Here is a 12,066-nt window from a genome sequence, read left to right as displayed (position 1 = left end):
TCAGGACTAATCAAACAGACAAAAACAAAAACGGTGTCACGTAGTAGGTCATAAAACAAACCAACACAGAGCGGTAAAAACATGTTGTTCTTTCTGCAGCTTGATTTAATTTATTTTTTGATCCATCGCATTTAACCTGACCACGATGTCAGTGTTAGTTCTACGTTATGATGATTACAGGCCTTGAGCCTTTTTAAAGAAAAGAAAGGAAACTGAGACAGGTTGGATTTCATTAGATGTCTGTAAGGTTTTACATCAAATCAACTATAAAACCCTTTAGTAAAAATGAAGTTAGAGAATTACATAGATATATACTTAGCGGTATGCCTAACAGATCATGCAGCCTTGGTGATGAGGTGCAGAGGGGGATATTACAGTAAATGTTTTCTTGTTCTGATGATAATATCATTTTAAAAGGGGTAAAACCATCTTCCCCAAGTTCAGCTACACATACTCTATAACAGAGATGACTATAGGGCCCAGTATGCTGCTGGACTATGGTGTATGGTTGTACTCATCGCATTACAATAAATTACTTGTCGTCTCTGCTCCCATTTTCCCACCTTGTTTCCACCTCACCTTATCTTCTCTACTGGGTCTGGCTCCCCCACTGGTGGTGCTGGAGACCTGGGGCTGCAGGGAGAGCAGGTTGTCGAACAGTGTCCTGGTCTCAGCGATCTGACTTGCGATGTCGGCATTGGTGTGCTGGCCAAACACCTCAGGGTGCTCGGTAGGTGGCAGCATGTTGATATAGTCCATGTATGAGGACTGGGGACCATCACGGGGGATGTAATAGGTGGTTAAGCATGATAACCTGACAGAAAAAAAGGGTTAACAGAACAAAAAGTGAAAAGTATTTTCAAACATACAGTAACAGTAGAGTAACACAGCAGAAGTAAATAACAAATTAGGGCATTATATGTTGGGCACGGTTTTTCTGCATCATTAAAATAAGAGCACATTTTAACTTGTTTCTTAATATACTGTATATTATCCCATCTGTATACCTAATAAAATACAAAGCTTAAACTGTAGAATCTAACCTGTGATGCTGTAGAGAAAATACACTGCATTTTTATTCCATTTGTTTCATTATGATGTGTGCACTGTTTTAATGGCAAACATCTTTTAAAGACTTTTAGAATACAGTATTTAGAGCCATCATCCCTCAGTTTTATTTCCTGCCAATGCAATGGCCCATGACCCAATTTCTTTTTACAGATTGTTTTCATCTCATCTAATGTAATTTGATGTATTGATGCAAGTGCAGCAATACAAAACCGTTAAAATACAAAGGACAAAAACACATTCAGATGTTCGTGTAATGGCGATGTAAAAGTGAATGTTCTGTTGGAGGCAGCTGAATGAAGCGGCAGGGCTGTCATTGTACTGCAGTGTTTCTTTACACAGCTGCCAACAGCTACCAGAGAACTCAAACTGCCTGAAATAATGCAGGGCTAGAAAGCCTATTCTTTGAACTTTAGAGATTTCCCTTTGAATTTTTTCAAGAGCAGTGTATTTGAAGTGAAGGGACTGAACATGGGATTTGTGCAAGTAATAAAGCAAAAAAAAAAAAAAAGTCTAAGAGGTCATGGCAGTGTTCATGCTCTGTATGAAGTGGTAATATTCTAACTGTCCTCTTGGTGGTGCTGGCACTCTGCGACCAGAGGAGAGCTTTGGCGATAATTCACAGCCACAGTTTGTCTCTACCACATAAAAAAAGGCTTCACGTTGAAAGCACGAATTTGGAGACTAAAATATTGAAATGTCCGACATGTTTTCCCCTACAAAACAGGCTTTTTCTTACAAAAACCTAAAATACCTAAACCATTAGCGGCATGCTTGGACATTACAGTGCTTACATTCATGGTAACACATTACAATGTATCAGAAAAAATGTGTGTCACAGCGTCTCACTTGAAGAAAGGTTCATTTACGGCAGCGTCACAGAAGCAGTCGTTGATGTATGCCGTTAGAAGACGTCTGTCAAAGTCATCTGTGATGTGACCGCCATAGTTGACCCCAGCGATGAGGTACTTCAGTGCATCCCAGGGAATCTCCTCATATTCACTGAGATACAGACTGAGCAGATTCTCGCTCACCTAGGGAGGCATCAAGCTGAGGATCTTAAAATACTGGCTTTGAAATGCAAGGCAACATACCAAGGGGAAATGAAAATTCTTTGCTGTAGAAAGCAGACAGAATGGAGAGGAAGAAATGTTAACAAATGCAAGCAGTGGGATTCAGCGTCAAGCATTTGAACTATACTTGTGCTATGTTGTACTTGATTGTTGGTGATGGTATCGTTTTCTGGCAATACAGAGCAATCAGCTGTTAGGATAATAAACCAAACTAACTGGGTTGTCATTAATCATTAACCTAAATATTGGGGTATGAAATTGAATTTCTGATTGTAATTTAAGGTAAAATCCAGTCAAGGAAATCATCAGGCACATGGAAATTTTAATCAATAAAACATTTCCAGCACACACTCAGCCATATAATCATCATCATCTTCACTAGATGTTCTTTGATACTAGTCTTTCTGTTTTTACTCTGTGCTTTCTAACAGCTGCCACTATGTCTATCTGTATCAGATGAGGCACTGACCTCAAAGTCAGAATCATTGAAGTCATAGACAATGTTCCAGCCCATCTGGAGAAATTTCTTCCTTTCCAACAGGACGCTGTGAAAAAAGCAGAGGGAGAAGAGGAGCTTCTTGTAGAATGTGGGTTTTGAGCAGCGGTTGAACTGAGCCTCAGTCACCAGCTGGTACAGACGCATCATGTTGGCTTTAACTCCCTGAGGAAGACAGGATGGGCAGAGTTAGCACTGTGGAGGGTGTTAAATGTAGGATGTATGTCTCACTCTAGAAAATTGGCAGGCAAATAAAATGTGATTGACAAAAAGAACTGCAAAGAAGAGTTTTGTTCTACACATGCACCTTTGGTGGCTCAGTGGTCATCTTGATACCAGCCTGCAGGATGCTCATGGGAAATTCGGGGTGTGGCGAAGAGCTGAGCCAGAGTCTGAAGTTTGTATGGGGCTTCTCTACCTGTAGCTGAGTAATCAACTTGTCCAGCTCAGGCATCCATGAAAGTGAGAGGTGGCAGTTGGCAAAGAACACCCAATGACCTGGGAAGAAAAAAAGCAGTGAGAAAAGCTGACATAACTTGCTCTGTATGTCATGCCCGGTTACATTTGAGCAATCAGATAATGTTGTGGTTGCCATGAAAGAGAGAAAACTCATGATTCAAACATTTTTTCCTAACACATGTGATAGCAAACAAAAAAACTAAGACAGAAGAGCAGAAAAAAAGGAAAGAGTAGTTGGTCTGGTACCATTTTTGACACCCTCTTTAAATATGCTCTCGGCAATGGGGGTCTGTCCTTGGCCCAGAGAAAGAGCAAAGAAGTGCTTGCTCATATCAGTAGCCTCAGCCAGTTGCAACAGGGCACCTGCAGGGTCCTCTCCAGGAGACAGGACAAAGATCAGAGGAGTACTGCTGCTAGATTCCTCTACAACCTGGGGAGAAGACAGATGGACAACAGTCGGGGGGGGGAGTAACTTGTTTGACACAAAAAATGACTCTGTGATGGAATTTTGTGACATTTTTTTAAAAGACCTAGAATCAAATATAGTTGAAGATATTATTAACAAGTAAATCTTCAGAACTAATAATTAGATTAAAAAAAGACAACAGGGATTAAAAAGATTACAGCTGACACTCACAGCCTTCATGTCAAGAACAGGAGGCTCCACAAAGCGAGCATCCAGGTGTTGAACAATGAAGGAGGTAACACAGAAAGAAACACGGTCCTGACGCAGACAGCGCACTATCAGCATCTTCTGGAATTCATCACAGTTCCTCTGCCAATCACCTAGAAGAGAAAAACAGAGAGGAAGGGTAAAGTCGGGAATCCAAGGTGAAGGAGGGAAGTTTGAAAATGAGGAGAGAGATGTAAGGTTACATCAACATGGATTATTAAGAGCTGAATAAAAAAGGAAGCAAGAAATGGTAGTGAACGAAGGAACAAATGAGGGGAAAGGCTAACAGAAATTTAGTGAGGATTGTGGCAAAATCTACCTACCTATCTATTCAAACAGAGTCAGAGTTTGTCAAATATAATTTCCACTAATGGAATTTACCAATAAAAGACATCCAGATACACACATACTAACTCTCATGCTCTCTCTTGGTCTCTTTTATCCCTTCCAATAATTCTTCCAACAACAAACAATTAAATTAGAAAAAGCCAAGCAGAGGACACATATTCATCATTTTGCAGACAGCAGAAGAGTGTTTAAAGGTACTGATATGCTGCTCCAAACGGCCACAGTGTAAGAACGGTGCTTCACAGCAGCATGACCAAGCTGCCTTTCTTGCACAGCAATACACCCAGCCTCTCCAGAGAGTACACTTCAGTTTCATTGTTCTTCGTGGGCGGCATTTCCTTCAGTAATACAGTATCAAAGAAAAAAGAAAAACCTGCCTCCTACAACACATACAGACCTGGCAGTGAGGCATTCTCTGGCTCTGAGCTGGTGAACCAACGTTTCCAGAGATGAGAGTGCTCTTCAAAGGACTCCACGATGCCGTGGAATTTAGGCAACTTATTCAGCTCTGTGATGTTGTCCCAGCATGAATCTGCCAACCAGCTGGTGCATGGGTTAGCCATCTGACCCTGTTTATCAAGCACCTAGAAAAACACCCATTAATTATTCACTAGTCAGACTTTTCTTCTATTAATCTATCAATACATACACCAAACATCTCACACATCTGTCACACAGTATCAGACGTGTCCCTGGGATATTAGGAAATTCACTTGTGTAGAAAAGTCACAATGATTGATAATGTTCCAAACTTTTGAAAGTATAGGTTTGACGACCTGTCGGAATATCTTAAACTGAACAAGGCAATAACATGATGTTTGTGTATGTTCTGTATTTCTTACAAGTCCTCCTCTAAGGAAGAAGTTGTACTCATCCATGTTGAGTGTGCCAGCCACCTCCAGGATTTTGACACACATTTGGAAGCTGAAGAGCAGCTTGTGAGCCTCAAAGAGACCCCGACATGCGTACCTGCAAAGGACAACACATATAGTTAGAAACATGTTGAGTTAGCTACAAAACATTTCACAGAGTAAAGTGTTAGTTTCTGATTAGTTATATCAAAAAGCATACCATTCATATGTGATATATTGACATTGCTAAGGTATGGCATGCCATCTGCATCAAAAACAAAGATGTGTATAGGTTTATCAGTCTAAAGAAAATGCAAATAGAAATATTATACCTTCCATTCTGAAACCTCAGCGATATACCATAAACCTTCACAAGCTTTTTTTAATGAGTGAAAGTGTTTATCTGTACCAGTTTAAGAAAAGGGACTGTCTTAGTGCACATTTGCTTACCTGTACACTGCGTATGTGTGGTAGTCATTTAGGTTAGCAATCCTTTGTTCCAGTTTGTAGCTGCGCTTGCTGTTTTCTATACTGCGGCTGAAGAGGTTAATGTAGGAATCCAGAGAGAACTGGTACATGGGGTTAATGTTGCTCATGTCGTTTAGAATGAAGAAGAGAATGGAGGCTCGCTGGGCACATGAGCGGTACGCCTGTGTAAGACAGAACATTTTAACTCCTTAAGTTGTAGGCTAGTTCCCTCTCGATCACAATTCTAAATTAATTCAAAACAGCCTTGTAACATTGAGTTAGTAGAGTCTGATGCTGGGGAACCTGTTCGAAAAATTCTTAACTCTTATCTATCTTAGCATGTTAATTTTCATTTAGTACCATTTATTTATTCATCAAAAATTGTAGCAAATGGATTCAATGCATCATAAGACCCAGTAAAAAGCAGCACATCCCCTTTGTCCTTTCATCCCACCACCTGACCTCTCTTGTAGATTCGATCTTGAGCTTGGTCTGTTCACTGCTCTCCAGCAGCTCTGACACTTCATTGGCTGTCACTTTTGATGTCTGCAGGGTGTTTGCCAGCTGCCCATCGTCCAGCAGCGAGCCAGTTGCCTCATTTAACAGTCTGGTAGAGACAACAACCACCAAAAACAAAAATTCTATATAGATAAATCCAACAACATACTGCCTACAAAGCATAACTGACAAAGGAAAACACAAATGCAAAGTTTAATACACGTGCAAAATTAAAATGTATAACAGCTTGTTAATATACTAGATAATAATAATAATTAAAATTCATAATTACATTTTTTTTTAGAATGCTTGAAAAAGAAAACTTGCACTCAATCACATGTTAAAAGTGTTAAGAACTCTTTCAATGAAAATATTAACATTTGTAATAAAAAGAAAACCTTGAGACTTTAAATATACTCGTTTCATTAAGGACCACTTGGAAAAAAAAAAAACCTTCTCATAGGGCTTCCTAACAAAAGAATGCTGTCAAAAGCTAAAAAGACAAAACATGCCCGGTTGTAACGTAAAAGAGAAGCTGTGGTGACCAGATCAGTTGCTCTGTTGCTGGTTAACCTTTACAACAACCTGCTTCTGCGTGACAACTATGAGGTTATTGTTATCAAACGTTGCTCAAATTTGTCTCTTGCCAGGTTTTCTTAAGTAACGTAGTCTGATACAATTTAAGATCTTTAACATATTACTATATAGCTGGTAGTTGAAATGTAATGCTGGCTAGGGTGTTAACTGGTGGATCCTCTGCAACATACTTATTGCTGAGTAACATATAAGTAACTAACAGTAATTGTCACTTAAAAGAAGATTTTTGAAAATGATTCGGGGACTTTAATTAAGCCTGACTTTCATCAGTGGTTTTTAGCTCTTGCTACTAATACGACAGCAACTTGAAATGTAATTAGTACCACCAGGATGATAGAAAATGATACGAATAGTACAGCTGCTGTTAGTACTAGTAATAATATATAAACTGGATCAATCACTTAAACTACATGTTGTTCACACTATAGAAAATATCAGTTAAAGAGGACGTTGTCTGCAACAATCAGACTACCTGAGGATGTCATCCTCCAGGTCCTGCAAGCTTCTTTTGCCAGAAGCAATGCTGGTAACCAAAGAGTCCTTCTGCTCTTCTAGCTCTGGACGCTCTTTACGCACCACAATTGCCAGTAGCTGGGCTTCCAGACCCTACACACACACACACACACACACACACACACACACACACACACACACACACACACACACACACACACACACACACACACACACACACACACACACACACACACACACACACACACACACACACACACACACACACACACACACACACACACGTTTGTACTTCTATCTTAGTGAGGACATCCGTAGGCGTAATGCATTTCCTAGAGCCTTACCCTAACCTTAACTATCACAACTGATTGCCTAACCCTAATCCTTACCCTAACCAAACCTCAATTCATACCTGTTCTCTAAAAACAAGTCTTCACCCTCAAACATGGCTGTTTCAAAGTGAGGACCGGCCAAAATGTCCTCACTTTGTAAAAATGTCCTCACTTTGATAGTTAAATGCAGAAAATGGTACTCACCATGTAGCAAGTACAAGAACACACACACACACACACACACACACACACACACACACACACACACACACACACACACACACACACACACACACACACACACACACACACAATATGAAAAAGCACGAAAACAGTCATCAGATGTTCACTAGGATTGAGCAACACTTTCCCAGTTTTAAACTGAGCTTCAGTTAATACTTGTCTGCTGCTAGCCTGAGGTCAACAGGCCTCACAGAAATCTTTATCACAGTGCTCCTTTATAAGCTAAACTTGCTTGTCAACATGGAAGTGCTTGCCTCCCTGGGTTACTGCAGTATTAAACTGTCTACAATGTCATATCTGTCTGTTTACTAAAGTCAGGAATATTCTTCTGTCCTTTTTACAGTCTCACAGCAGCACAGTTATTACAGTGGTGACATTATTGTGTGTTTGGATGTTTCCCACATACAGTCAAACCTCTCTAATCACATATATAACAAAACATTTAAACTAGTAACTTAATAACAGTATGTATCATTTTAGAAATTATAAATATATAAATTACACATTATTTTTCGACATGCATGAAACAATACGTGAAGTAATAAAAAGACATTGTCAGCTACAACATGGTCAGATTTGGGCAAATTAATGCCAATTACTGATTGTGAGTAATATTTTACTATGGAAATTCATTGATAAACTTTTCCTCTCATGTAAACTGTAACTCCTGTTCTGCTGTCACTTTTAAAGTTTGAGTTTAACCAAACTACTTTTAATTTAAATTGCTATAAGATACATTGCTAATTATGGCAATTATTATGTGATAATACCTCCTATCAACCTGTCCAGGCAGTATGTCCCCTCCTGTCACCTTTTCAGAATCTAAGAGGTGGATACACTCAACCAAAAATGATCTTACTGATGTTTCTTTACCCGTGTTTGAATATTTAGTACTGAAGTAGAGAAAAACCATCAAGTTTCTTTATGCTTATATTATTGCATATTATGATAGATGCATCGGATTACTGTCGACATTGTTGAAGAGACAATTAAAGTAACCCTTCCAACTTTGTAATTTTAGGCAGTAGCACATCCTCTCAGACTGCATGTGCACACAATTAAGCACAGAGAAATACACAATGATGACACTGAGCCAAGCATGCACACCTGTTCTTTGACAGCAAAGTTGACTATGGTGGTCTTAGACGAAATCTCTGGTGGGTAGTGAGGGTTTGACAGCTTGGTGGTGATGTAGAATCGAAAATCTGGATTATATTCCACTTCCTTATCGCCCAGCTTCAACAGCAGCCTGCCACCTGGAGAATTGCACACAAATGCAGACCCATATGGAGTCAGGAACCCACTCAAATTCAGAAAATCTTAACAGCTGGTATTTAAGATTGCTAATTTGTTCACGCATGCATGTGTCAGACCTATTCGTGTCAGAGACTTGTTGAGAATTGGGTTGAGAGAATGGTCCAAGTCCTCCAGGACATTCTGCAGCAAAACAGGATTTCCAAACTGGATGGCAATTTCCAGAACCCGCAGGTAGTCTGGCATTTGAAAGTCAATCAATTTCAGACCCTGCATGTGTGGCAAGTAAGAGACAACACAGAAGGTTAAACACAATCACATGCAAACAACCTCAGAAATTCATACAGATAACTCTGAAATATGTTGAATGTTTAAATTCAGCTAGTTCATTTGAATGGGATTTTCAGCTATCGTCATCAGATCAGTACTGGATAAAGCATAGTTGTAATTTTACCTCTTACCTAAAAAGACATTCTAGTGATGTAAATACAATTCTCTGTAAAGACATCAGCTAAAACCTTGGTAAACATTTGGATAAAGTCCAATAATGTATGTTGGAATTTTTTTTCAGAACATGATGTTGAGCTCACTAACAGTACTGAAGATATCTAAATCTTCTCTAGATTAGGAGGACAGCCCCATAGCTCAGCCCTCACCCTCTTCATTTCCATATTCTTGATCCACTTCACAGCTTGGCCTTGAGGGTCCACCATCAGTGGCCATCTTGAAAAGAAGGGAAGAACAAGAAGAGGAAATTAATCAAGCCCATTTGTAGCTTCAGCATACAACATGTTTAGTACAGTAAACCAAATCCAAATCCAATAAAAACTCCTTGAAAAAAAAAATCACAAAAGCATTTTAACTTTACAATGCTTACTAGACCACAGTTTTTATTAATTAATAAATACTTTAACAACAAACTGTGTCTACATGTACTGACCGGTTTCCACGGGTCACTATAACTCCGTTCTCAGCAGAGAATGCATCAGAGGGCAAACCCTGAATATTCCAATCTCTCACTACAGTCGATTTGGACAGAAAACCCGTCAAACTGAATCCTGGGGTACATGGGATTTCCAAGTCCACAAGCTGAAGAGAGGGCAAACAGATACACACGGATTTTGCTGGAAATACAGCCAAAAGACTGTAGATTTGATCATTCAAGTTGAACATTGTAACAGGACACTTTTCTTGGATGACTTGCTAGAAAAGACAGAAAGCGTATATTGCTCTTCCCTGAATGGCACATTAGGATATATTTTTATGTGATGTGTGTTTGTGTGTCTGACCTCCTTCATCCAGATGAAAAGCAGTTCATCTCTATAGGTGGAAAGGAAGGGTCCCATGTAGGAGAGGAAAGACGCTGCAAGCAAACAGTCTCCCACCAGGTACCCCATGTTTGCGTCAAGACTCTGAAACAAACACATACAGACTGCATAAGTGTACATCTGTGGTAGTCTGTGACTGTATGACAAATTTGTTTTGAAGGTAACTGATTACATTCACTAGTGTTACAGAAACAAGTCGTCTGTTGTTCTCTTTTTTCAAAATGCCTCAATTTTATGTTACTGAAGTTAATACTATGTCAAATATTGTACTTCACCACATTTCAAGAGGCAAAATAAAAAGCTCCATCACAAAGTCATTATAAATTGGGAGAAAACTAAACAAAAAATGGAAACCAGAATAGTAGAGAAGTTGATGCTGGTGTATCTGAAGCTACTGGAGGGAAAACTTCTGGTCAGAGAGGACACGCTCTCTAAGCTGTCCAGGCTCCAGTTTGTGGCTGCAAGCAATGTATTCACATCCCCAGTACATCTCTGAGTTGTCTGCTATAGTGAGGCTTTATTCTGTTTTTAAACCTATCTTAAGTGGCTGCTTATTTGATTTATGGAGCATAAAAAGCCACCATTATGCACAGCTACAGGTTTAGCATTTTGTTTTTCGGAGTCTACTAGAATATGATTACAGGTTTTGGAGCATCCATCCATCCATCCTCTATACACCGCTTTATCCTCATTAGGGTCGCGGGGGGTGCTGGAGCCTATCCCAGCTGACTCGGGCGAAGGCAGGGGACACCCTGGACAGGTCGCCAGTCTATCTCAGGGCTACATATACAGACAAACAATCACTCTCACATTCACACCTACGGACAATTTAGAGTAATCAATTAACCTCAGCATATTTTTGGACTGTGGGAGGAAGCCGGAGTACCCGGAGAAAACCCACGCATGCTCAGGGAGAACATGCAAACTCCATGCAGAAAGATCCCAGGCCCAGGCCGGGATTTGAACCGGGGATCTTCTTGCTGCAAGGCGAAAGTGCTAACCACTACTCCACTGTGCAGCCCAGGTTTTGAAACATGTAATCAAAAAAGATGTTTTTTTCATATGGTACATCGCTACAGCACCTCTTCCTGCCCTATGCTTTAACAAGGTAAGTAATAGTGGACGGAGAGGCAGCTGTACCTTCTTTAAGTGCGTGCCAGACTAGCTGCTAGGCAGGCATTATGCAAGTGTGTTACATGTTGTCAAAACTAAGTAACAGAATAAAAGTCTGAATATCGAACAAGGCACTTCAGTAAGTAGTAGTGTTTTCTGTGGGAGAGAATAACTCGCTTTGGCATGGATCTTAGGTTTTCTAAATGTGCAGACCTTTTCATGAAGATAAAAGCTATATAACAGATGAAAGGAAAGCATAATAAGGGGTCTGTACTTAATACTATTAAAGAAAGTCTATGAATTGTAAGCGGTCATTTGGTCTTCTTCTTTAATTGTTTCTAGTAAGACTGCACTGAAGAAGGAAGTGGTACATTCATAATTACATGCTATAAGCAGAGGATGCATGTCATGGTTGCCAAAAGAAGAGGACTGCATTGTTGGTTTAGATACATGATGATGTTCTACAAGAATGTACATTAATATTGAGTAGTTTACCATCCCAGTGTTTGTGTGTCTGCATGTGTATAGCTTACTGCAACTCTTTCCTCCCAGCGGACTCTCTCTCCAGCAAGCTCATTCAGCAGTTTTTCAGCTCGGTCCAGTTTCACCTCCATCTCATCTGATTTCTTTCTCAAACGCTCCTTCATTGCCAGCTTCTCGCCATGCTGCTTTTTCAGTAGGTCTAATTTCTCCTCTACCTGGTCACACACACACACACATACACGCTTGAATGTAAATTGGACTCACCATAATATTATGGTTACACTCATTGGTTACACTGCACTGAGCTT

At 39.9% G+C, this 12,066-nt stretch overlaps 1 protein-coding gene across 2 annotated transcripts in view; it reads right to left on the bottom strand.

The window, feature by feature from the left end:
- dnah2 (dynein, axonemal, heavy chain 2) overlaps positions 1 to 12,066 on the bottom strand; it is a 66,979-nt gene that overhangs the window by 11,222 nt on the left and 43,691 nt on the right. For both annotated transcript variants that reach the window (XM_051943583.1, XM_051943582.1), the window contains exons 66-82: positions 11,809 to 11,973; positions 10,124 to 10,246; positions 9,775 to 9,923; positions 9,491 to 9,557; positions 8,954 to 9,104; positions 8,688 to 8,836; positions 7,004 to 7,137; positions 5,899 to 6,043; positions 5,419 to 5,618; positions 4,960 to 5,086; positions 4,515 to 4,701; positions 3,734 to 3,882; positions 3,343 to 3,526; positions 2,945 to 3,135; positions 2,611 to 2,802; positions 1,918 to 2,102; positions 580 to 814 (exon numbers count right to left, since the gene is read on the bottom strand). In XM_051943583.1, the coding sequence (XP_051799543.1) occupies positions 580 to 814; positions 1,918 to 2,102; positions 2,611 to 2,802; positions 2,945 to 3,135; positions 3,343 to 3,526; positions 3,734 to 3,882; positions 4,515 to 4,701; positions 4,960 to 5,086; positions 5,419 to 5,618; positions 5,899 to 6,043; positions 7,004 to 7,137; positions 8,688 to 8,836; positions 8,954 to 9,104; positions 9,491 to 9,557; positions 9,775 to 9,923; positions 10,124 to 10,246; positions 11,809 to 11,973 (2,733 nt within the window). The remainder of the gene's footprint in view (positions 1 to 579; positions 815 to 1,917; positions 2,103 to 2,610; positions 2,803 to 2,944; positions 3,136 to 3,342; positions 3,527 to 3,733; positions 3,883 to 4,514; positions 4,702 to 4,959; positions 5,087 to 5,418; positions 5,619 to 5,898; positions 6,044 to 7,003; positions 7,138 to 8,687; positions 8,837 to 8,953; positions 9,105 to 9,490; positions 9,558 to 9,774; positions 9,924 to 10,123; positions 10,247 to 11,808; positions 11,974 to 12,066) is intronic.

The sequence above is a fragment of the Acanthochromis polyacanthus genome, chromosome 23 (assembly GCF_021347895.1).
Source record: "Acanthochromis polyacanthus isolate Apoly-LR-REF ecotype Palm Island chromosome 23, KAUST_Apoly_ChrSc, whole genome shotgun sequence".
In the NCBI taxonomy this organism is placed as follows: Eukaryota; Metazoa; Chordata; class Actinopteri; family Pomacentridae; genus Acanthochromis; species Acanthochromis polyacanthus.
The sequence above is the reverse complement of the archived record's forward strand: the minus strand, read 5'-3'. Positions and strand labels throughout refer to the sequence as shown.